This window comes from Rhipicephalus microplus, unplaced genomic scaffold (genome assembly GCF_043290135.1).
Source record: "Rhipicephalus microplus isolate Deutch F79 unplaced genomic scaffold, USDA_Rmic scaffold_18, whole genome shotgun sequence".
In the NCBI taxonomy this organism is placed as follows: domain Eukaryota; kingdom Metazoa; phylum Arthropoda; class Arachnida; order Ixodida; family Ixodidae; genus Rhipicephalus; species Rhipicephalus microplus.
Genome location: NW_027464591.1, coordinates 11,155,396 through 11,182,207, shown reverse-complemented (window position 1 = coordinate 11,182,207; position 26,812 = coordinate 11,155,396). Strand labels below are relative to the sequence as shown.

Here is a 26,812-nt window from a genome sequence, read left to right as displayed (position 1 = left end):
TAAAGGCAGAAAAAAAAGAGACAGTAAAAACGGAAAAGCAGAAAAAGACAAGCAACCAGAAAGAAAGGAGTCTACTCAGTTCCACGCCTCCCTCAGGCTTGGCACGCCTAGCACGAAGCTGCCTTAATTTTCTTATATTCTTTCTCTTCATCTACTGCTTTTTTGTGTATATCTACCTGCGCATCACAGCTGCCTTTATTCCGGGCTCATCCAGATATCCAATCAAAATATAATTGCTATCGTTACGTAACCAAGAGAGCAGTTCGTGTTATTGGTGCCACAACCTGTCCGTGAAGTGAGTCATGCATTTATAGCCTTCCATGCTACTTCCGGTACCTTTTTCGACCCATTTCGTATTCTTTAAGACGACGGGATTGGTGAAGAATCTGAGGGGAACAAGGATCTCGGGGTGCTGGGGTCATGAAGTTTAGGAGTGGATGGTGCGCGGCTGCTTGAAATATTAAAGTGTATGAGACATTCTCATAGAACCAAACGCATTGCTTTTCTGCTTAGCCAAATTCACGCTGTGCGGGCAATTGTGGGTAGTATGAAACTTGCGTTGCCCGTCAGGCCTGCTGTTGAAACAGCCACGTGATTGAGTACGTAGGCGTTTATGACAGTAGGCTTTCCCATTCAAAGTGAGAGAACCACAATAATGAAAGTTGGTCATGTGACACTTGTGCTATATATAGCGATATCCTGGAAAAATTGTCATTTGAGGCACAGTTTTTCTAAGGGGACTCTTCGTGAACAGTTGTTTTGGTTTGACAGTCATGAAAACTTTAGAATAAACTGATGTTCATCATTACTTGCAAAAAATAAGTTCTCTTATGCAGTTTACCATTTTTTTGCTGTCAAATAGGTGGAAATGAAGCAGCTTTGACAAGAACAAATTGATTTTTGTGGTATGTTACACAACAGTGATTGACAAATAGTTCGGGTGTCTCACAAAGCTATTTAGACGCAATGTGCGGCACCGCAGCAGACAGTGTAACGGGTGTTGCGCACCTATTGAGGACAGAAGTTTTTCAAATTCGAACACTAATCTAGCTCTAAGCATGTTGCGAGTTTTGGAGGTAGCGAGCGTCGTTCTTGTAGTTCTTGCTTTGCCTCTTGTTGTGGGTAAAGCTAAGCATCAGCTTCAGCGCGAAATACCGGATGCAGCAAAGGTGAGCCACCACTGGCATTAGGTTTTCTTATAAAATTTTTTTCCGTGACAAAATTTGGTGCTGAACAAGCTAAGGGTTCATAAAGGATAGTATGTTTAAGAGGCTATAGGCTGGTTAAGGTCGGTCACTCTGAAAAATTGTAATACATTTCGCATATAAGGATTGCGTGGCTTCGCTAGCTATAATGCGTATTTAAGGATTTACAATGGCAAGGGAAGGTAGCGTCGCTCAAAGATGAAGATACTCAGCAATAAAGTTTAATGTAGGGAGAACTATGCCTTCAAACGGAGGAGCCGTGTTGTAGGGGTATGATTCACCATAGCCCCAAATTGAAGTGTTTGGAAGCTGCGTAGGTCGAACTAGCAGTAACCCAGATGACACTCCACCAGTAATGATAGAAGAAGTCAGAAATGCCTTGGAGAGCATGCAAAGAGGCAGAGCTGCTGGTGAGAATCAGCTAACATCAGATCTGCTGAAAGAGGGAGGACAGATTGTGTTAGAAAAACTAGCCACTCTGTTTACGAGATGTCTTCTGACGGGAAAAGTGCCAGAGTCTGGAAAGAATGCTAACATCATCCTAATACATAAGAAAGGAGATGACAAGGACTTGAAGAATTACAGGCCGATCAGCTTGCTCACTGTAGTATACAAGCTATTTACAAAGGTAATTGATAACAGAGTTAAGAAAACATTAGAATTCTACCAAACAAAGGCAGAAGCAGGATTTCGGACAGGCTACTCAACAATCGACCACATTCATACTATCAATCAGGTAATGAAGAAATGCTCAGAATATAGCCAACCACTATACGTAGCCTTCATAGATTACGAGAAGGCGTTTGATTAGGTAGAAATATCAGCAGTCATGCAGACATTGCGGAATTAGGGCGTCGATGAAGCATAAATAAACATCCCTAAAGAAATCTACAGGGGATCAACTGCTACCATAGTGCTTCATAAAATAGCAACAGATTACCAATCAAGAAGGGTGTAAGGCAGGGGGTACAACCTCCCCAATGCTATTTACTGCGTGAGCACAGGAGGTTTTCAGAGGGCTAGAATGGGAGCAGTTAGAAATAAGAGTTATTAGAGAGTACCTTAGTAACCTGCTCTTCGCCCAAGACATCGCATTGCTGAGTAACTCAGGAATGAATCGCAACTAATGATTACGGAGTTAGAAAAGGAGACCAAAAGATGGGCCTTAAAATAATCTTCAGAAGACGAAAGTAATGTACAACAACCTCGTAAGAGAAAAGCGCTTCGAGACAGGTAATAGTGCTCTGGAAGTTGTAAAATACTATGTCTACTTAGGGCAGGTAATAACCGTGTAGCCGAACAACGAGATTAAAGTAAATAGAAGAATAAGAATGGGGTAGAGCACATTTGGCAAACACTCTCAAATCATGACAGGTAGATTGCTACTATCCCTAAAGAGGAAGGTATATAACAGCTGTATCTTGCCGGTACTTAGCTACGGAGCAGAAACCTGGAGACTTACAATGAGGGTTCAGTTTAAATTCAGGATGATGCAGTGAGCAATGGAAAGAAATTGGTAGGTGTAACCTTAAGAGACAAGAAAAGAGCAGAGCGGATTAGGGAATAAGCGGGGGTCAAGGATATTATAGTTGAAATCAAGAATAAGAAATGGACATGGGCGTGACATGTAGCGCGTAGACAAGATAACCGGTGGTAATTAAGGGTAACTAACTGGATTCCCAGAAGAGGCAAGCGGGTTAGGTGGCGACAGAAGGTTAGGTGGGCAGATGAGGTTAAGAAGTGTGCGGGTATGAATTGGCAGCAGCAAGCACAGGACCGAGTTTACTGGTGGAACATGGGAGAGGCCTTTGTCCAGCAGTGGACGTAGTCAGGCTGATGATGATGATGTAGGTGGAAACCATGCCTGGTAAAGCATTATGCCAGGCGGTGGGTTTTCAAGTGTTATCCACGCTTATGATGGCGTATAACATGGACTTCGATAATAACTCATTGAATAAAATCTGAGAGGAACATTGAACCAAAGTTAATCAACTAGGAGAAATCATATTGGACCTCTCAAAATAATTGTTGTTATGCCTACCGGAACTATCAATGCAATTACCGCCGCGAGAAATCTCCGCAGCACCGCATACAAAAGATCGAATAGTTGCTTACTAGAATTACTAGAGCGGAAAATGACATCCACATTACGCATGTCGCGTTTTCTGCATCAACGCGTAGTTATCAACACAGTAGTGAAGATTAGCTGTTGATAATATATTGGAGAGATAAATCTGTAATATTTATTAGTATGCCACGTAAACAGCGCGATTTGAAACCGCTCAAAGCCCGCCAATCCACAATGCTAATAGCGCCATCACGCCGTCATCTGGAATGGTCACGCCCCATTTTATCATGTGGTCCCACGAAAGAAGCAAGACGAGTTGCAGCTGACATAATGTCTATAAGGCGCACACCTATAGGTGCGCGCCTTGCAGGGTTTCTAGTTGTGGCGCCACGAAATTGACGTGACTTAGGTGAAGCAATATATATATAGACTGCTTCTTCTGAGGGATATGGGCGCTGCCATCTTGTCCTGTTGAACCAATGCTTTTGTTCTTTTTTATATTCCGATGGAAAGTAACAAGACCGTGAAACAGCTTAGAACCCAAATCCTCTTCATGCGTATGCGTCTAGCATGACACTGTTCACTTTGTTGTTAAAGGGCCACTCAACAGGGTCGATAACAGATTTTAGTCAGACCACGGAAGCTGTTGTGTGTCGGATGAAGGGCATTATGCCATAAATATTTTAGGGGCGAAGCTCCTTATAGCGGCATCCGTTCGTCCCCCGTAGTATGTAACAAGTATAACATTTTGACCTCCAAGGTGGGGCCGGCGAAAGACTTCTTCTGTGCGTTGTTGAACAATAAAAATAGTGCTCAATGTACATGTAAATGGCTACTAATGGGGAATGAGAGACAGGAGCATTCGGCTTTTAGTTAACGCGCAGGCTGCGATGACCATTAGCAGCCATTGGCATGTACACTGAGCACTATCTGACAAGAAAGCGTTGCTACGTTATACTCGCTAAGTGTGACCTCCTTAGCTTTAGAAAGGTTTAGTGAGCGTTGAGCCACAGTGCCATGAATACAAGGAACTTGTATATACCAATTATGAACTCGAGGTGGTTAAAAATGGGAAGTAGATGCGAAGCGCAAGCCGTAAGAAAGAAAAAGCCGAATTCTCCGCCTCTCATTTCTCATTAGCAGTCATTGGCATGTACATTGAGCACTATCTGACTGAAAAAGTTTGCTACGTCATACTCGCTGGGCGTAACTTCCTTGGTTTTCGAAAGGTTTAGCGAGCGTTCGGCCGCAGTGCCATGAATACAGTGAATTAGTATATACCATGAACTCGAGGTGGTTAAAGGTGGGAAGTAGACCCGAAGCGCAAGCCGTAAAAAAGTGTGCGTGTGCCACCTCTCGTTTAGTCCTTGGAATGTCCGCTGGATGACGGTGCCTCTATATGGGGAATATATGATGAAAAGATGCGAGATGGTGGTACTTGGAGTGTTGAATAGATGGACGAACGGACACATAGACAGATGCGTGGATGGACGCATGAACGGACGCAGGGGCGGCTGCATGGACGAACGCAGGGACGGACACACGAACAGACGCACGAAGGGACGGGCTGATGGACGCATGGACGGTCACACTGACGGACGCATGGACGGATCGTAGCAAGAACGAATGGACGGACGAATTCTTCGCCCCACTCTCCATCATTCACTCCGTGGATATGCTGCCATTTTTTTCAACTTCTCCCAAAATCAATCTTGTGGCATCCAACCACTTAGAACCCTGCCATTGAGGTCCGTTATCTGCAGCATGACCATTCACTGCAGATGCTCTCACATTTAAATGCGAAGCATTTTTTAGCAAACTTTGGTGACTTTGAGCGGATCTATCTATCATCTATCTATCTATCTATCTATCTATCTATCTATCTATCTATCTATCTATCTATCTATCTATCTATCTATCTATCTATCTATCTATCTATCTATCTATCTATCTATCTATCTATCTATCTATCTATCTATCTATCTATCTATCTATCTATCTATCTATCTATCTATCTATCTATCTATCTATCTATCTATCTATCTATCTATCTACATATCTATCTATCTATCTATCTGTCTGTCTGTCTGTCTGTCTGTCTGTCTGTCTATCTATCTATCTATCTATCTATCTATCTATCTATCTATCTATCTATCTATCTATCTATCTATCTATCTATCTATCTATCTATCTATCTATCTATCTATCTATCTATCTATCTATCTATCTATCTATCTATCTATCTATCCGCCTACGACATTTAGCTCTCCTGGCTGTTTTGATAATGGTATCGATACCAAACTTGGTATGGTATAACATGACTGTATAAAGAACATATTTGGCTAGTCATAACGTAAAAAAATTGGCAGCATATCTACGGAATGAATGATGGAGAGTGGGGCGAAGCCTTCGTCCGTCCATTCGTTCTTGCTTCCGTTCGTCCATGCGTCCATCTTTGTGACCAACCATGCGTACATCCGCCCGTCCGTGCGTGCGTCTGTTCGTGCGTCCGTCCCTGCGTTCGTCCATGCATCCCCCCCTGCGTCCGTTCATGCGTCCATTCATACATCTGTCTGTGTGTCCGTCCGTCCATCTATTCAACACTCCAAGTACCACCATCTCGCATCTTTTCATCATATTTTCCCCATATAGAAGCACCGCCATCCAGCGGGCATTCCAAGGACTAAACGAGAAGTGGCACACGCACACTTTCTTACGGCTTGCACTTCAGGTCTACTTCCCACCTTTAACCACCTCGAGTTCATGGTATATACTAATTCACTGTATTCATGGCACTGCTGCCCAACGCTCGCTAAACCTTTCTAAAACGAAAGACGTTACGCGCAGCGAATATAACGTAGGAACCTTTTCCAGCCAGATAGTGCTCAGTGTACATGCCAATAGCTGCTAATGGGAAATGAGAGACATAATAACTCGGCTTTTACTTCCTTACTGCTTGCACTTCGTATCTACTTCCCACCTTTAACCACCTTGAGTTCATGGTATATACTTGTTCATTGTATTCATGGCACTGCGGCTCAACGCTCGCTAAACTTTTCTGAAACTAAGGAGGTTACAGCCAGCGAGTATAACGTACGAACCCTTTCTTGTCAGATAGCGCTCATTGTACATGCCAATGGCTGCTAATGGGGATCGCAGCATGTTCGTTAACTAAAAGTCGAATGCTCCTGTCTCTCATTCCCCATTAGCAGCCATTAGCATGTACATTGAGCACCATTTTTTTCTTGTTCAACAAAGCACAGAAGAAATCTCTCACCGACACCACCTTGGAGGTCAAAATGTTATACTTGTTACGCAATACAACAGCTACGAGAGACGAATGGATGCCGCTACAAAGAGCTTCGCCCCTAAAGCTAAATAATATTGCCACGTTCCATTTCCCAAGTTTTTGTTATCGGCCCAAAACACCACACGATTCTCAGCGCAAACCGCGCCTGCAGTTTTTGAGAGGGTTCCGGACTGTAGTAGATCATTTCGATAAGATCACGCCCACTGTGCGAATGGTACAGATTGTTCTGGAACGTACGTCGCCGCCAGCGGTAGCGCTAGAACATTCGACGGCGGGAGTATAAATGCCGACGCGCTTCGCCGCTTGTCAGTAGTTGATCGAAGGCCGACGCTCCGTTCGCTGCTATCAGTCTGAGACTGCTATCTGTGCGAGACTGCTGCTGTAATTAGACTTTCTGTTTACCGGGCACAGGTTCGCCCAAATAAACAGTTAAGTCCCGACACGAAGTCTCCTGTCTTCGGCCACGTCACGACCCCGTGACATCTGGTGGAGGTGCTGCTTCGTTCATGTACCGGACGCCCCCATCAAGCCGCGAAACCAGCCCACGTCGCGGAGAAGACACTGACGCCAACCAGGAGCAGGGAACAAGCCGCCGACAGCAAGGGCTACCACCGGAGTACGGGCTTCTACACGACAAGGCGCGGAAGACCAAGGCCATGACCGCGACTGCAGCGACAATGACAACCGCAGCGTTCCAGCCCACGATGGTCATGCATCAACCCAGGGAACCACCAATTTTCCATGGGTCATCGTTCGAAGACCCGGAGTCCTGGCTAGAAACATACGACCGTGTGGCCACCCTCAACCACTGGGACCATGACGAAAAGCTGCGTCGTGTGTTCTTCTATTTGGAAGACACCGCAAGGACCTGGCTTAAAAATCGGGAGTCCACGCTCCGAACGTGGGATGTTTTCTGTGGTGCATTCCTGCAAACGTTCGCGAGCGTCGCTCGCAAAGAGAGGGCCGCTGCTTTATTAGAGACCCGGGTTCAGCTACCAAATGAAAAGGTTGGAATTTTTACAGAGGAGATGACCCGCCTATTTCGTCACGCTGACCCAGACATGCCTGAAGAGAAGAAAGTTCGTTTCCTCATGTGAGGGGTCAAACAAGACATCTTCGCTGGACTAATGAGGAATCCACCGAACACGGTCCAAGAATTTGTATCCGAGGCGACCACCATCGAAAAAACCCTGGACATGCGCACCAGACAGTATAATCGTCGCCTGACTCCAGAATGCGCTGCTGCTCAAGCCAGTGACTCCGACAACCTGCGTGAAACGATCCGAGCGATCGTGCGGGAAGAGCTGCACAAGCTGTTCCCTTCGGCGCAGCCTCAAGTGAATTCAATCGCCGACATTGTGCAAGAAGAAGTTCGGCAATCGCTTCAAATTCCCCACGCACCGCTGCCCGAGCCGGAAGCTATGAGCTACGCCGCTGCACTGCGCCACAACGCTCCTCCCCGTCCACGCCAAAACGCCACCCCATCGTACTTCCGTCGACAGACGCCACCGCCGCCACCACCCCCACCGACGTCATACCGTTCGCCAACGGCCCAGCGCAGTGCACCGAGGAAGACTGACGTCTGGCGCACCCCTGACCATCGCCCGCTCTGCTACCACTGCGGCGAGGCCGGACACACATACCGCCGTTGCCAGTACTGACAGATAGGACTGCGCGGCTTCGCCGTCAATGCACCACGCCCACAGCCAGGAGAACGACCACGTGACATCGCCGACTACCTGGAACTCGGTGGACACCACCAAGCCCTTCGCGTTCGCCGTCGCCCAGCCGCAGCACGTCAACGCACCACCGAGAGTACTCTGGCCCAACGCGGGGCTGGTCTCCTAGCCCGTATCCGGGAAGCTAAGGGCAGCAACCGGTGGAGGTGCGGTTGCTGTGTGACGAACTACCGAAGATCCTCCGACGACGACGCTGCCGCGACGGAGCTTTCCGAACACACCGCCAACCAGCCAAAGCCCTGACGGCGAAAGCTCACTTACCGAAGGTGGCCTGACGACGCAACATGGAAGCAGCGGAACAAGCCGACGCAGCCGTGACCCGACGCCACGCCCTAACTGTAATGCGAGACGGCGAACTAGCGACCTCGACGTTCTTATCGACGGCCACAGTGTGACCGCTCTCGTCGATACTGGAGCCGACTATTCTGTCATCAGCGGGTCGTTCGCCGCGAAGTTAAAGAAAGTTAGGACAGCTTGGAAAGGCCCTGAAATCCGCACAGCCGGAGGTCATCTCGTAACGCCTGCAGGAATCTGCACAGCGAGAGTCACCATTAACGGCCGTATTTATCCTACAGACTTCGTAGTCCTACAGCGTTGCTCGAGAGATGTCATCCTTGGCATGGACTTCTTATGCCTCCATGGTGCTGTCATCAACCTAAAAACGAAGTCGATAACGTTATTCACAGAAGGAGCACTACCGCCGCGCACGCCGTCAGGACACCATGCCTTGAATGTGCTGGAAGAACAAGTCACCATTCCGCCTCGCTCAAGCGTCATTATTTCAGTCGGCGCTACTAAATCTCCTGACTTGGAAGGCGTCGTTGAAGGCAGTCAGCATCTGTTGGTCACCCGAAATATTTGCGTCGCAAGAGGAATTGCAGAGCTGCGGGGAGGCAAAACAACGGTTATGCTCACGAATTTCAGCAATGAGTACAAACATGTGAACAAAGGAACAACGGTCGCATACATCGAAGAAATTGTCGAAGCCACCAGTGCTTTCGCCCTCGCCGATTCTGCGGAACCTGCTCAGAGGAACCAAGCCCCTGCCATAGCTTTCGACATCAATCCCAGACTTCCGAACGATAAGCAAGAACAGCTCAAGGCACTCCTCCTGCAATACGAAGATTGCTTTTCGTCGTCATCGAAAATTCGGCAGACCCCAATCACGAAACATCGCATCATAACCGAAGAAAATGCCAGACCACTCCGTCAGAGTCCGTACAGGGTTACGACTCAAGAACGTGAGGCCATGAAGAGACAAGTTGATGAAATGCTGCGGGATGACATTATCCAGCCGTCCAAGAGCCCATGGGCATCCCCCGTAGTGTTAGTGAAGAAAAAGGATGGGACCCTACGTTCTTGCGTCGATTATCGCCGCCTGAACAAAATCACGAGAAAGGACGTGTATCCTCTCCCACGAATAGACGACGCACTTGATCGGCTCCATAACGCCAAGTACTTTTCGTCAATGGACTTCAAGACTGGCTAATGGCAAATCGAAGTCGACGAAAGAGACCGAGAGAAGACGGCGTTTATAACACCGGACGGCCTCTTCAAGTTTAAGGTGATGCCCTTCGGCCTTTACTCAGCGCCTGCAACTTTTCAACGCGTTATGGATACAGTACTGGCAGGATTGAAGTGGCAGACTTGCCTTGTGTACTTGGACGACGTCGTCGTGTTTTCCTCGAGTTTCGACGAGCATCTTCGGCGCCTTGAAGCTGTACTTCAAGCCATCAAGACTTCCGGACTCACACTGAAGCCAGAAAAGTGCAGATTTGCGTATGAAGAGATCTTGTTTCTGGGGCACGTTATCAACAAGTCTGGAGTTCGTCCCGAGAGACGGAAAAGAGCCGCCATCGCCGACTTCCCGCCGCCCACTGACAAGAAAGCCGTGCGCCGATTTCTGGGCCTGTGCGCATATTATAGGCGATTCGTGGAAAACTTCGCCCGCATCGCCGATCCTTTCACCAACCTTACTAAGGCCGACGTGGAGTTCAAGTGGGAAACGCCACAGGAACACGCTTTCTAGGAGCTGAAAAATCGCCTCCAGACGCCTCCGTTACTTGCCCATTTCGACGAATTCGCCGAGACAGAAATACATACTGACGCAAGCAGCGTAGGTCTTGGCGCCGTTCTTGTGCAGAAGGCTGACGGACTTGAAAGGGTTATTAGTTACGCCAGCCGATCGCTAACCAAAGCAGAAGCAAATTATTCCACAACAGAAAAGGAGTGCCTCGCCATCATCTGGGCTACGTCGAAATTTCGCCCCTACCTCTACGGCAGGCCCTTCAAAGTTGTGAGCGACCGCCACGCCTTGTGTTGGCTAGCCACCTTGAAGGACCCTTCAGGTCGCTTCGCACGATGGAGCCTGAGACTTCAAGAGTATGACATTACTGTCATTTACGAGTCCGGCAAAAAACACTCTGACGCCGACTGTCTCTCTCGTGCGCCTGTCGACCAACCGCTACCCGACGACCCGGATGACGAGTACTTCTTGGGAACGATAACTGCCGACGACTTCGCTGAACGACAGCGGGCTGACCCGGAACTTAAGGTCCTAATAGAATACCTCGAAGGCAGGACCGCCGAAGTCCCGAAGGTATTCAAGCGCGCTTTGCGTCGTTCTTTCTACGAAACGGTCTTCTACAAAAGAAAAACTTTTCACCGCTTCGAGCTAAGTACCTCCTTTTGGTGCCTTCAGCTCTGCGACCAGAACTCCTGCAGGCCCTGCACGACGATCCGACGGCAGGGCACCTCGGTGTTTCTCGTACGCTCGCGAGGATACAAGAAAGGTACTACTGGCCACGTCTTACCACCGACGTCACTCGTTATGTGAGGACATGCCGGGACTGTCAGCGACGCAAGACACCGCCGACAAGGCCAGCGGGACTTCTGCAGCCAATTGATCCACCTTGCCGACCTTTCCAGCAGATTGGTATGGACCTCATCATCATCATCAGCCTGACTACGTCCACTGCAGGACAAAGGCCTCTCCCATGTTCCGCCAGTAAACCCGGTCCTGTGCTTGCTGCTTCCAATTTATACCCGCAAACTTCTTAATCTCATCTGCCCACCTAACCTTCTGTCTCCCCCTAACCCGCTTCCCTTCTCTGGGAATCCAGTCAGTTACCCTTAATGACCAGCGGTTATCCTGTCTACGCGCTACATGCCCTGCCCATGTCCATTTCTTCTTCTTGATTTCAACTATGATATCCTTATCCCCCGTTTGTTCCCTAATCCACTCTGCTCTCTTCTTGTCTCTTAAGGTTACACCTACCATTTTTCTTTCCATTGCTCGCTGCGTCGTCCTCAATTTAAGCTGAACCCTCTTTGTAAGTCTCCAGGTTTCTGCTCCGTAGCTAAGTACCGGCAAGATACAGCTGTTATATACCTTCCTCTTGAGGGATAGTGGCAATGGACCTACTGGGGCCTTTACCGACGTCGGCTTTCGGAAACAAGTGGATCGTGGTAGCTACCGACTACCTCACCCGCTACGCCGAGACAAAAGCCCTGCCAAAAGGCAGTGCATCCGAGGTAGCTAAGTTCTTCGTCGAAAATATCGTCCTACGTCACGGCGCCCCGGAGGTCTTTATCACCGACAGAGGAACGGCATTCACTGCCGACTTAACTCAAGCGATCTTGGCATACAGCCAAACAAACCACCGCCGGACGACAGCGTACCACCCACAGACCAACGGCCTCACCGAGCGGCTTAACAAGACGATCGCCGACATGCTGTCAATGTACGTCGATGTCGAACACAAGACGTGGGACGCCATTCTTCCGTATGTGACCTTCGCATACAACACGGCGGTGCAGGAGACGACGCAGATATCTCCATACAAATTGGTCTACGGAAGGAGCCCGGCAACGACGCTCGATGCCATGTTACCCAACGTCACCGACGAAGAAAACCTCGATGTGAGCGAGTACCTTCGTCGCGCCGAAGAAGCCCGACAACTTGCGCGGCTCCGTATCAAGAATCAACAGACGACCGACAGCCACCGTTACAACCTTCGACGACGCTTCGTGGAATACCAGCCCGGTGAACGTGTTTGGGTGTGGACGCCGATACGCCGACGTGGACTAAGTGAAAAGCTTCTGCGACGGTACTTCGGACCATACAGGGTGGATCGACGTCTCGGCCCACTTGATTACGAGGTTGTCCCCGACGGCATCACGAACTCTCAACGACGCCGATCGCGACCTGAAGTCGTCCATGTCGCACGCCTCAAGCCGTTTCATGTGCGTTAACAAACTGAAACAGTGCTTTTTGTATTATTGTTGTATCGTAATTTATTCCTTGTACTTTCTTGCATTATTATTGTACCTTCATTTTGAGTTAAAGCATCGAGACGATGCCTTTTTCAGAGGGGGCAATGCCACGTTCCATTTCCCAAGTTTTTGATATCGGCCCAAAACACCACATGATTCTCAGCGCAAACCGCGCCTGCAGTTTTCGAGAGGGTTCCGGACTGTAGTAGATCATTTCGATAAGATCACGCCCACTGTGCGAATGGTACAGATTGTTCTGGAACGTACGCCGCCACCAGCGGTAGCGCTAGAACATTCGACGGCGGGAGTAGAAATGCCGACGCGCTTCGCCGCTTGTCAGTACTTGATCGAAGGCCGACGCTCCGTTCGCCGCTATCAGTCTGAGACTGCTATCTGTGCGAGACTGCTGCTGTAATTAGACTTTCTGTTTACCGGACACAGGTTCGCCCAAATAAACAGTTAAATCCCGACACGAAGTCTCCTGTCTTCGGCCACGTCACGACCCCGTGACAATATGATGACATGTATGTAATGAATGTCATGGTTTCCATTTCGTGGTCCTGCAGCTCTTCCACCGGTTTCGTTCACATGGCATGTTGCAAAACTGGTATGGTATGACATGATTTCATGGCGAACACAAGCGACAGACTCTAACATGAAAATCAAGAAATGTGTCTTTTGTAACAACAGGACTACATGCCACACTCATGATGCGCTCACGGCCGTTTCGCTGGCGTCACATAAACCACATTTGGTATTACAGTACATGAATGGATTACGAAGGTATGTGACTTGTGCAAACATGATTATCATGAGATGCGTGTCATGTAATAACATGACTGCAGGTCGCGCTCATGACGCGCTTGTGGCCGTATCACTACCTTCAGTTATACCAAATCTGGTATTACGGGACGTGAATGCATGACGAAGGTGTGATACCAGTGGAAACAGGGTAAACACAAGACACATGTCATGAAACAACATGACTGCATGCTACACTCATGAAGCGCTCGCAGCCGTTTTGCAAGCTTCACATGTACAAAAGTCGGTATTACGCGACGTGAACGGACGACATAGGTAAATGACACAAACAGATAATCATGAGATGCGTGTCATGTGAGAACATGACTACATGCCACAGTCAAGGCACCAATACATTTTGACGGGACGCGGTGCGCGTGCTCGCCGGCGTTCATTTCGTTGCGGCGTTGCCACGCCAGGCGCCGGTGCTGTAATATACTCGCAGGCGCGCGCCGCGCTGCGTTGCTTTGACGCATGTGCGTTTCAGCGCGTCCGGCGTCCCTCCGTCACGAAAACAGGGAGACGCAGTGTTGTCTGGGTAACCAATCGGCGCGAAATGCAGCTTGCGCATTTCGCGCCGGTTTTTGTCGGGCCACGCCGACGGGCGCTGGTCGCGCCTGGCGTCAGACTATAGAGTGCTCGCGTTTTCATAACGTAGCGTCGCTGTGCCCAGCGTGCGTGTGCGTAAACGCTTCATTGGAGTATATTGGACTCTTCATGATGCAATCGCGCCCGTTTTGCTAGCTCCACATATACCAAATTTGGTGTTACGTGAAGTCAATGGATGTGGAAACATGACTGGGGCAAGCATGATAATCCTGACACACGTGTCATATAAGAACACGACAACATACCACGCTCATAGCGTGCTCGCGGCCGTTTTGCTAGCTCAAAATATACTAAATTTGGTATCACGTGACGTGAATAGATTACGAAGGTAAACGACACTTAAACATAATAATCATGACACGGAAGTCATATATACGGCATCATTCACCTCCACCTCGTAACGTTGCGCCGATTTGAAGGTGACATATCAACAGTTCTCTTTCGTGCTTCACATATAATTGATTTTCACTGTACGTGGGATCTGCCAATTTTTTGGCCATGGCTTAGGCTGTCAACGAGAGGTGGCCGGATGAGCTATTCAGCACTCACACCGCTTCCAGTAACCTCTCGATCAAGGCGCTGCAGTGCGCTGAAGTAACTAACGTCACATGCACCACTCATTCACAAAACGCTCTAGACATATAACACCGAGGCGATGATGTGTACTGGACGTGGAGGGTGATTGATGTAAGATATGTGTTTAGAAAAAGTAGTTAACGATTTAGAATACTTAGTACTCTACTATGGGAGAGTGCACCACACCAAATGATGCCTGTAAAAATATAAGATATTAAGACTTCTCGACACTGGGTGTCACATTCCTGTTTGAGCCCCGAGCTTGGCTGCACCCGAAAAACTTATAAAACTTTGGTACTCTATCCCGGAGTGCTCGAGTTGCGGAACAGATTTTTCGTCATCCTTGCAATGTATACTACTCATGTCACCATAGCCCGGCGCGCAACATCTATGCGATTTGCACTTTTTGAGCAACATATCAAGGGTTTTATCAATATTATTTTTAGTTTGGACAATACATAAACGAGTTTTGTTACTGACTGTGCAAACGGCCTCTTACAGCTACAGTTACGTAGCACCACCTGGTACAACACCGCACCTTCGTCATGTTTTTCATCACCAGAACACGCACCAGTGCTATTTCAAGACACCAGATGTGTATATTATGTCGTAGTTTCATAGTGGCCACTGTCTGATGGAAAAATTCCTGCTGGTTCACTTAATAGACGTTATGTTCGGTACTGATATTGCCGGTCCTTATGGGCTCGTAGATGTAAATGCAATTAGTGTATTATTATGCGCGGTCTGATAACTATCCAACAATCTAGATTTAATATTCCCTTGCCGTCAAACTGCCAACGTAGCACATGTGGTTAACGCATCTACTGTAGTGCGAGATTGAGGGCAAAGAACTGGTAAGTCTAGATTGTTAAATTGGCAGATGACGAGTTCAGTTTAGTGGTACGCAGACATTTCCTGCTTGTGATGCCATGATAAAGGAGTGTCAGTGTTTAGAGGAATACGAAAACGGCTGTAATGAACGATAACTAGCCTGCATTCTTTCCCGCCACGTCCACTCTCTCACCAGCGACTGTCATGTATGCAATCACTGGACATTCTTGAGTACCCTTGTTTACAGTCTACAAATTTGCTGCTTCAATCAGTAATACAGCTATTAGAAACTCACCACTTGTTCATTGTTTTTTTCTATTCCCATATGCATTATGCGAGATTCTTCAAACAGTAACTTTTATTTATTTAGATGTCATAAAATTTTTGACAAAATACCACCAGTGTTTAATGGAGCTGAAACATGAAATGTGATCTCCATTTAAAATAAAACTGCACGCAATTTCAACTTAGTGTGCAATACTTTTTTTATCACCTTTTAAACACATGTAAACCTATGCGTACTTTAGAACTTGTTCGAGCTGATTCATATTCTCTGCTTTTTATTGTTTAATGAGCATGTGTTTCAGCTATATAAGTTGCGAACTAATAAGTACCAATGTATTAGAAGGGTAATTGTATAGCTGAGCATGAATCTATTTATATGTTAATTTTCGTTTTTCTTCTCTCTTTGTGGACCTCTACTTATTTTATTCTATACTGCATTGAAACGACCACTATAGCTACTTCATACTACTGGTATAAAGAACCCTCGCATATGAAATTTTTCGTTTCGGAAAAAGTATCACAGCATATCCACGGAGTGCATGATGATGAGTGGGGCGAAGCGTCCATCCGTCTGTTCGTTCTTGCTTCCATCCTTCCGTGCGTCCGTATATGTGACTGTCCGTGCATCCATCCGTCCGTGCATTCGCATGTGTGTCCATGCGTCCATCCTGCGTCCATTCATCCATGCATCCGTCCGTGCATCTGTCCGTCCATCTAGTGAAAACTCCAAGTACCACCATCTCGTATCTTTCCATGATATATTCAGCACACAAAACTACCGCCATCCAGCGGACATTCCAAGAAGTAAACGAGAGGTGGCACTCGCACACTCTCTTACGGCCTGCGCTTCGTGTCTACTTCCCACCTATCACCGCCTCTAGTTCATGGCTCTACACTAGTTCACTATATTCATGGCACTGCGGTTCGATCCTCGCTAAACATTGCTAAAACCAAGGTGGTTGTGCTCAGCAATTTTAACGTGGCTACCCTTTCTGGTCAGATAGCGCTGAAAGTGCGTCCTTCTGATACTAGTTGTATTGCGAGAGGTGGAGAGGGTAGTGTCGCGCGAGGTGGAGAGGGTGAAGCGAGAAAGAGCTGACACGCGGCGAGCGCGTGGCAGGCGAGGGATAGAGGTCACCACGCACTGCTAAGTGGGCGTGAGCTGCTTGGCACCACTCCGACACCTGCGGCGATGGGAGTGGTATGGACTCTGGGACAGCGTTACACAGGCTAGTCAAAAAGCTGCTTCGCACCTAATATACTTTTGTTGTTTGTTTGAATAATTGAATGATCGATTGATTGATTCCCAATACCGTCGCCGTGCCTTCAAGCGGTGTACACCCTCCTTATGACCTTGATTGATGGATATGTGGGGTTTAACGTCACAAAACCAGCACATGATTATGAAAGATGACGTCGTTGAGGGCTCAGGAGATTTCGACTAGCTGGGTTTCATTCTCAGTATGACCTTTCGCCTACGTTGGTGAAAAGTGTTCGCTAGAAGCAAGCAATGGCTCCTGCTAGAGTGTCTCCACGAATCTCAGCGTCGATGACTGTGAAGAAGCAGACGTTCTCTGCATACAAGCCATCTAGCGGAACGAGGTCGCAAATCACTGTGCATCCACTACGAGCACTTTAACTCTTAGCTGAACGCAACCAGATTGGACATAGCCACATCCATTTTAAATGTCACCGTGTTGGCATATTGCCGGTTACTGTGGAAACTGCGAGTCATCCCCATCATTACATCGTTTGTCCATTATTGTCACTACGAATCATTTCTCCGAAATAGCCGCCAAGCTACCTTTCAAGTTTCTCCTAGTTATCTGGAACGCGCCTCGTTGTTTGGCTCTATTCTTAAAGTTTTCGTCATGTTCCTCAGAATTTCATAAGGTGAAATGGACTCTTGGTAACTTCCGCTATTGGCTCTTGCCACAGGCCTATTCTTTAACATCTGCCTTCACAGCTCCTGACGTGATGGACGTACTAGGAAAGGAAGCATGCTTTCCCGTAACCTGCTTGTACAACGAGCTTTGCCAAGACATCAGCCTACGGGGATATTTTTATGTCACCAGCAGTTTTCTTAACTCCATTATGAAGAGCGCAACTTGAAAGAGCACCATGCCATATTACTATATTGTTGAACTCTTAACAACTTCAAGACTACAACAGGGGTCATTTAATAATTTAAATTGAACTTAGTTTGTGTTACCATTGACTAGCACCTCAGCATTGCGGCAGCTGTCACCAACGCTGAGAGAAACAGGTTACTGTTTTTCTTTTCATTTCAACCACATAGCCTTCTCTAGCAAAAAAAAGAACGCAAAATCACCCAAAGAAGTTGACCCTTATTTGAAACTACAGCATTACATCGTGTCGTGCCACGTCTTTTGTTGTACGGCATTATTATTACAAGTCGTTCCAAAGCAGTGCTTTTCATTTTTACTTGATACCCCGCTGACTTGTGCTCACGGCTTCTAATTAAAGCACACCTACTCCATCCTCTGACATATCTATCGAATGCTTGCTAATTTGCGTGGAAATTGTTAAAAACAAACTTATGTGGGTAATTTATATAATTGGTGGATATTCAAAATGTTGAAATGCACAAAAATGCTAAGAGTAAGCGAGACAGTGTGTCCACTAAAAATTTCTGTCTGAAACATGGTACATATTGGCCATATAGATATCGCTAAAATATTTGATCTTCATCAATAATTGGTTGTTTGTGCAATAATATTTGTATGTGACTGCTTAGTGCACATATTATAATTTAGGATGACATTACGAATAATTTACCAAGAGAGAATAAACTTTTTATAACGAGTGCATATAGGGGAAGCCACGGTTGGGTGGGGCCTCTAGTCCAGAGCTCTACTGCTTTGCGCGACACTGCGAGGCCGCTGGAACAGCTGCTACTGTTCCTACCGGTGTAATCGGAGCATTGTAGACTCCCAAGAGGAAGGAATAGGTTTGTGAATGAGAGGAATACCCCGTGGAGCACAGCATTCCCACGTAGAGTGGTACACTGCCGGTACAGATCCACAAAAAGGGCAGTAGGAGGGTTGCTGAGCTGGATGAAAGCGATTTAGCATATATAGGAAAGGAAATGAATTGGTCTGCAGTTGCTGCGAAGCGGCCGCATCTGCTCTGTGAAGGGAAGGATGTGGAGGAGGATATGTATAACGAAGCGAGTTTGAAGAGCTTGACAATGAAATCGATAACATAAAATACAGCTTCTTATACGTTAAGACAGCGTAAACCAAGAAACAGATAACTTAAAAAAACCATGTGACTTGAAGAAAGTTATGTGTGCCTAGCACCCAAGATCAATAAATTTTGTAATTTTGCCCAGAGAAATAAAAAAAAAACTCTAAAGAATCATAACTGTGTTTCTCTCACGGACGCGCACAACAAAAACAACAACAACAACAACAACAACAACAACAACAACAACAACAACGACGACGACGACGACGACAACAACAACTACGACAACAACAACAACAACAACAAACGTACAAACAAGCAAACGGTGTATTGAATTGATACTGTGTATACACATATACTTTTTATGGTGTAGTCCTGTCTCTTTTCAATAATAAATACATGCATATCATAACGCTTCTTTTACGTGAGTCAGAAACAGCAGGGTAATTATCTTTGTAATTTAATATTTATATTTAGTGAACCAGGGAAATGAAAGCTACATTGACCTACGAAAGGAAGGTTATATGTTGTCATCTTTTTTTCACAAGGCCCAACTTATTGAGCAGTTACTTTTTAAGCAAAACACGTCCAAAAATGCAAGTCAATACGTAGGTTTGCAATGGAGTCCGTTCCTCTCGAATTAATTATTCTGAAAAACAACTGCTCTGGGCTATTTTAGAGGACGAAATTTTGTAACATCAACAGTTAGGGGGAGTTCACTCGTACAAACAGCACCTGCTCCACTGATAACAGTAACATGACCTCACAAACATCGCACCCCACTGTGTTTTTATTACAACATGCCGGCTTCAGTGACGCCGTTGCAATCCATCTCGTCTGTCCAGATAATTCTTTCTTGAAAGTTAGCGCGTGTGTACGTGCACAAGCGCTTACGCCAGTGCACCTATTACAAAAGTCGTGAGCCATTGGAGGATTACATTATTTGGGCCACTCACATTGTGTGACGCCCGGTGTTATTCTTTTATGTCGTGTCTTGTTGCATCTGTTAAGACGATTCCTTGCACGACATGAACCCCGTATAGCGCTTTTTTGCGAAAGGGTTGGGGCCTGCTTTGGCAAAGTGGTTAAGTTTGATTGCCTTTCGGTTCTTGATATATTTATCTCATTGTGCGCTACGGCAGTTACGGAAAGTGGCCGCGGTGGCGGACCACTACACCACCAAAATGTGTTGTTGTTGTGACCTCTAAACTGCTTTCACTGTCAAAATGAAATAACGTAATCTCTACTTTTCGTCATGAAGGTGAAAGGTTGACACCCTGCCCTTAACAAAACCCCTTGGTGTATCTTTTCAGGTGTTTGATAGTTTTGACAGCATCGTCGCCATCTTTGATATAGACAAGGACGGGGATCTCGATTGTTTGAGTGGTGCACGCACATACTACGACAAGCATTCGTCAACCGCTACCTACGTCTGGTTTCTTAAAGGTTTAAATGGCCACAAAGCGTGAGTGATTGTTGTATTTTGCAACTTCGATTCGCTTAATAATGCATTAAAAGCTTGGGTAAGTACGATGGTATGACATCGGAAATCATCTTATATCGGCTAGTGACTATATCATACTTGGCCCTTCTGCTCCGAATGACGTATAAGGTCGTCTAAAGGTAGTTCACGAGATTCTCAGCTATGTTGTATAAATAAGCATAAACTACCGCAAAAACGGCACCTTGTCTGCTAAGCAGCACCCATTTAACATTGTGTAATATATATGACGTAGGTAAAAAACTACGCAATATCCCACTAAATATAACTATGAGTAGCAGGCGAAGCAGCGGATGGGTCGACTTAAAGTTCCGTTCATCACAGGTACCTTGCCCGATGTTAACCAAAGTGAACGATTGGGCCAGTTGGTGAAACATGATCTAAGAGTACTGCGCGGTAGGAAACACGGATGAGAAAAAGACAAGGACAAGTGCAGACTTTTTCCCGTCCATGTTTTCTACCGCGTAGTACTCTTAGACCGATGTTAACGCGTCCTTTCAAGTGGAGCACACCATGAATTCACTGTAGTTTCTGTTGCCGTTACTCGTCCCGAACTCTTGTTGGAGTACAACACGGGGGTTCGCTAGATTCCGTGCTGACCGGTTGTGCCCTCGTGATTTCCAACAACAGCGTTGCTCTGGCCGACTAGGTTGGTCCTACGCCACCTCCTACCGCCGGTCCCCTACGACGAGGACAGCGCATCTCTGGCCGACTAGATTAGCCCTATGCCATCTCCTGTTGCGTGATAGCATATCTTGCGTGATAGCATATCGTCAACTTGGTCTTCAAAGAGTTTCGTTTCTGATTGCGAGACACGGTAGGGCCGACGGCGTATAACACCAGAACCATTCGTTTCAATGTGCTGTACAACCACGGGAGTCTGGCTAAGTGTGATGACACCGCTGTCGAAGCAGGCCTTATGCTTAGCTAAAAGCGCCAGTAACGCTGTGGACTGTGGAAGTGTTAGATTAGGGCAGATGTGTTAGATTAGTGCGGGGAAGGAGGAATAACTCGCACCTGACGTGGGCAGTGACGATGGAGACGGGCAAAGTGCTGCGATGGAGGTCAGTGGAGAGGCGTCCATCTTCGCTACAGACATCCCCTTGGGTAACATAATTGATTCTGCAGTTGTGTTGCAAATGGGCAGAAGAGCGTGGTCATGAGGCAACCGGAGCAGACAAGAGATGTCGAGAATTCCACAATGGGTGCAGCGCGGAGCAGGGACAACTAGGGCGTCACCATCATCTACTTGGCTAGATGCAACAGCTACCACGTGTTCATGATCAGGGTGCAAAACACAGCCTTCAGCGCCTTCAGTGACTTCAGCGTCTTCAGTTGAATACCAATGAAGGCGGATCTGACAGAGATGCTTCCGATGTATCCCCGATGTGAACGACGTGTTCTTTACTTGTTATGACAGCGGAGGCGGAATGCAGGAAGCCCCAACCCAGGATAAGTTCATGAACGTACGTGCGTTGCGCAATCATTTCGATGTGGGCACGTAAGCCGTCCATGAAAACGCCAGCCGTACACTGTCCATCAGGTTCGATGAGTGCGTTATTTGTGCCACGCGACACAGGTCCTACAAATGGTGTTCTTACTTTGCGCAGCAACGAGCACAAGACACTACGTGTAACAGAAATAGCGGCACCGGAATCAACGAACGCTTGCACAGGAACACCTCTAGTAGTCACTAACAACACGTTAGCCGACAAACCAGGAGGTAGTTTTGATCATCGACTGGACGCAGTTTTCCCTCCAAAAACTGCTACCCTTAGTTTTGTGACTGTTAATCAACAGTGCGGGAAAGGGAGCGAATCGGCGATGCCGAGCGTCAGTAGGGTGATGGAGAGCATCGTATGGAGGAGCGGTAGTCCTGATGTTGACGTGGGGACGCTGGAGGAAACGGAGACTTGTACTGCGTGAAGGAGTAGGACTCTGGAACATAATATTCCGGCTGTCAATAGCGGTCTCACTCGAACTCAGCGTAGCCTCGTCGTTCATCCTGCTGGCGGCGACAGCAGTAACGTGATATGTGGCCTCGGATACCGCAGTAAAAACAAACAGGACAGTACGAACGCAACTGAGGATAAGAAGTTGGAGCAGGTACGCCGCATCGCACAGAAGCCGAATGGCCACAAGTAATTGCAGCAGGCCCGAATGTGGTCGCGGAATGCAGAATAGCTGCTATATATGCATATGTGGGCGTCAGTGGTTGATCAACCGAAGCTGTCGGAGTCATCATGGAGGCCACATCAGCGTATGTGGGCAGCGAGCATGCTGATGGAGCGACCAGCACTCTCGGTGTTGTCCTGGCCACTAACTCCTGCTTCACAAGATTCCGCAAGTCGAACAGTGCGGATGGAGTTGAGACGGCAGTGAACCGCAGCTATTCCAGGTCTCGAAGTTCTTCACAGATGATCGTGTGGATGGAGGCATAAGGCGGGGATCGCTGTCTTGTTGAAGGCGGAGCGACTGCAACTGATCAAGGTGTTGGCTCATGCTTTAAACTGTAGTGGGACTGTTTACAGCCAAGGCGTTGAATGCAATCGTGCCGATTCCTTTGAGGATGTGGCGAACGCGCTCGGCTTCCGTCGTATTGCTCTTCGCACGGTGACAGAGAGCCAAAACATCCTCGATATACGAAGCGTATGTCTCGTGTGGATGTTGAACCTGCGTTGCCAGCTTCTGTTGTGTGGTTTTGGAACGACCTGACGAGCATCTGAAGATCTTTCGAAGCTTCGTGGTAAAGGTCGACCATTCAACAAACTCAGTTTCGTCGTTGAAATACCACGTTTTGGTTACGCTGGTGAGATAGAATGGGAGATAACTCAATATCTCCGCTTCGGTCCACCAATTGGCTGAACTCACACGGTTGTAAAGGTCGAGCCAGTCCTCGACGTCATCACCGTGGAGGCCTGCGAACATAGGTGGTTCGCGATTAAGGCTGGTGACAGTGGACGAAGGGAGGGTGGCCGTAGGCATTAGTGTGAAAGGGTTAGGGCTAGGTATTGGTTCCGTTGTCGGCATAGCTGTGGGGGTGGACGAGCGCAATCGGCAACCGGATTGTTGCTCCAGGTGAGGCATGAACGAAGGAGGGCCTTGGGATCTTTTTCCGGCACCCTCACCACTCTCTGTGATGCAGGAAGACTTCACTATGCACAACCAGCAGAAGCGTTTATTCCGGGATGATTGCCTTGGCTCAGAACAGCAACGAAAGAGCCTGTCACGCCCCAGAACTCGGCGCTCGTCAAAAAAGAAGAAGTTGGCATTGGGCCGCGCGGCGGATGCAGCGCAATTATAATAAAAAAATCAGTTCAAAAACTGAACGCTGTCAGGGCTGGATCTTTCTCGTGTGAGCTCCGGCAGTTAATGGTGACCCAACAAAGAACACACAACCCCGATCACCCCACATGGGTCTCGCCTGCTCTTCCACCAATCCTACCGGTTTGATGCCCAAGAAGACGCCAGACCTAGCAGTGCTGCAGTCACTGCGGTTCACCATGTCAACCTGCCACCATTTTGGCCTAACAGCCTCTGCACATGATTTCTGCAGGTCAAGGCACACTTCCGTCTACGGCAAATCACCAGCAGACAGGCCAGGTACTGGCATCTGGTGTCCTGCTTACCTCCGGATGTAGTCGACGACTTAGCTGATATTTTAGCGTCGCCACACCCGAGCCATCTCTACGACACGTTGAAGACAGCTATCATTTCCCGCATGTCTGAGTCCGAACACAGCAGACTCCAACAGCTCATCACGGCTACAGAGCTCGGTGACCGTCACCCATCACAGCTCCTGCGACGCATGCGCCAGCTTCTTGGCGGCCCCTCCGCCCCCCAAGAGGAGAAGGTGTTACGTGAGTGTTCCTCTAGCGCATGGTCCCGGTACTTGTAGCCGCAGATGTCCCAGTAGACACACTCGCTGAAATGGCTGACCGAGTGGCGGCCTACTCGCGGGCACATATATCCTCAACGCCGTTACCACACCGCCACCGGCCACCGCTGCAGACCCGGCACTCGCGAGCATCGAGAACCGTTTGGACGCCCTTGTCAGGCACCTCGATGACTTTGTACCTGCGCATCGTCGACCGTCACCCAGGTTCTAAACACACGGTCGCTCCCCGACGCCCCCACGTTCTCCTGAATTTCAGCCAACCGACACGCCGCGGGACGTCTCATTCTCAACCGTTGGCTGGTACCATCGCCAATTCGGTGGCTCTGCTCGCAAGTCCACTCACCCATGTTCCTGGTCGGGGGAATGCGACGACCGGCCAGTAACGGCGGCAAGTGGTACTGGTCGAAAATCATGCCGCCTTTTCTATGTCTCTAGCAAGATCACTGGCGCTTGTTTCCTAGTGGAAACAGGAGCCCCGATTAGCATCATCCCGGCCACGTGTGCAGATCGCCGTCGCAACAAACAGACCTGCCCACTGCAAGTGATCAACAATTCTGCCATTCGCACATACGGCCATTGCTCTATTACACTTTATCTTGGACTATGCCGTACGTTCCGCTGAATTTTCATCCTCGCTGACGTCTCGCAAGCTGTTCTTGGAGCTGACTTCCTCAGTTTTTTCAATCTTGCTGTGGACATGCCTACTCATCGCCTCATAGATCTCAACACCCACCTCTCCATCAAAGTGTACTCTGTACTTCCTCGCCAACGGGAGTGCGAGCTCTCACACCTGCTTCGCCGTATGCAAAAATACTCTCCGATTTTCCCAGCATCACGAAGCCGCACGCCAGAGAGTCACCGGTGGCGCATTTCATCACTCACCACATTGTGACCACTGGACCTTCCGTTTTTACACGACCCCGTCGACTACCTGGAGAACGCCTCGCCATCGCCCGCCGTGAATTTGAGCACATGCTGGAACTCAGCATTGTGCGGCCTTCCTCCAGCAACTGGGCGCCGTCACTCCACATAGTGCCGAAGAAAGATCTTGGTGACTGGAGACCATGTGAGGCTAACCGCGCTCTCAATGCCCACACGTTACCAGACTACTATGCACTTCCTCACATACAGAATTTCACGTCCAATTCGGCCGGGTGCACAATCTTCTATAAGATTGACTTAGTGAAGGCTTACCATCAGATTCCTGTAGAACCAGCTGATAGTCCGAAGACGGCCATCACTACCCCATTCGGTCTGTTTGAATATGTGAGGATGCTTTTTGGATTGCTCAACTCAGCACAGACCTTTCAGCGCACTATCAACGAAGTCACGCGAGGTCTTGATTTCGTATTTGCCTACCTTGATGACCTCCTTGTAGCAAGCTCATTTGGCCCTGAGCATGAAGCCCACCTGCGCATCATGTTCCACTGCCTGGATGATCACGGCCTCGCAATAATCCCAATAAATGCCTCTTCGGCGTCGCTACACTAGAGCTCCTAGGCCACCTTGTTACTCCAAAGGTTATGCGACCACTGGCCAGCAAAGTGAAAGCTATTCAAGACTTTCCACCTCCGACTCCACTAAAAAGACTCCGAGAATTTTCGGGCTTACTAAACTTCCATCGCCGCTTTCTTCCAAAATTTGCAACATTCCTAAAGCCCTTGACCGACCTATTGGCTAAAAAGAAAGACCCGGCTGCGCCACTGGAGTGGACCGAGGACACTGCATCTGCCTTCGACACTGCCAAGAAGGCTCTGGCAGACGCCACCATGCTCATACATCCCGTTCCTGATGCCACAATTCATCACCAATGAATCATGTGTGGCAGTTGGCGCCGTTCTTGAGCAGCATGTACATATCCGGTGTGCAGCCCCTTGGTTTTTTCTCGCAAAAACTGAAGCCTTCTGAGGCGAAATACAGTACATTTGCCTGAAAACTCCTCGCGGTATACCTCGCCATCAAACATTTTCGTCATTTATTGGAGGGCCGGGACTTTTACGTCGTTACAGACCACAAGCACCGGACGTTTGCCTTCCATCGAAATCACAGCAGTTATACTGCACGGGAGGTCTGTCAACTGTGCTTTATTTCCAAGTTCATTGTGGATCTCAGACACGTATATGGGCAGGAAAATGCTGCTTCTGATTCACTATCCCGCATCGATGCCTTGTCGTCCCAGCCACCACTAGGAAGAGCTAGCAGCTGTCCAAAGGAACGATCATGAGCTGCATCGTCTTTGCTTTTCGTCCACGTCTCTATCGTTCACTGAGTACCCGCTTCCATTTTCTACATCATTAATAATAACGTGCGAAATGTCTAATGGTGTCCATCAGCCCTTCGTGCCTTCAGCTTTTAGTCGTGCAATTTTTGATCAATTGCACAACTTGAGTCATCCTGGTATTCGTGCGACCCAGAAGCTAGTCACATCTCGTTTCCTTTGGCCAAGCATCAATGCTGATGGCCAACGATGGGCGCAAACCTGCTTTGAGTGTCAGCGGGTCGAA

At 48.0% G+C, this 26,812-nt stretch overlaps 1 protein-coding gene across 2 annotated transcripts in view; it reads left to right on the top strand.

The window, feature by feature from the left end:
* The first annotated feature begins 1,000 nt into the window (after window positions 1–1,000).
* Window positions 1,001–26,812, top strand: part of LOC119185302 (uncharacterized) — a 38,297-nt gene continuing 12,485 nt past the window's right edge. The window contains exons 1-2 of one of the 2 annotated variants that reach the window (XR_012888858.1): window positions 1,001–1,169; window positions 20,223–20,374. Coding sequence is in view for 1 of the 2 variants with exons in the window: in XM_075883550.1 (XP_075739665.1) it covers window positions 1,059–1,169; window positions 20,223–20,374 (263 nt within the window). In the remaining variant the exon portion in view is untranslated. The remainder of the gene's footprint in view (window positions 1,170–20,222; window positions 20,375–26,812) is intronic. The other variant, XM_075883550.1, reaches the window with a different exon arrangement.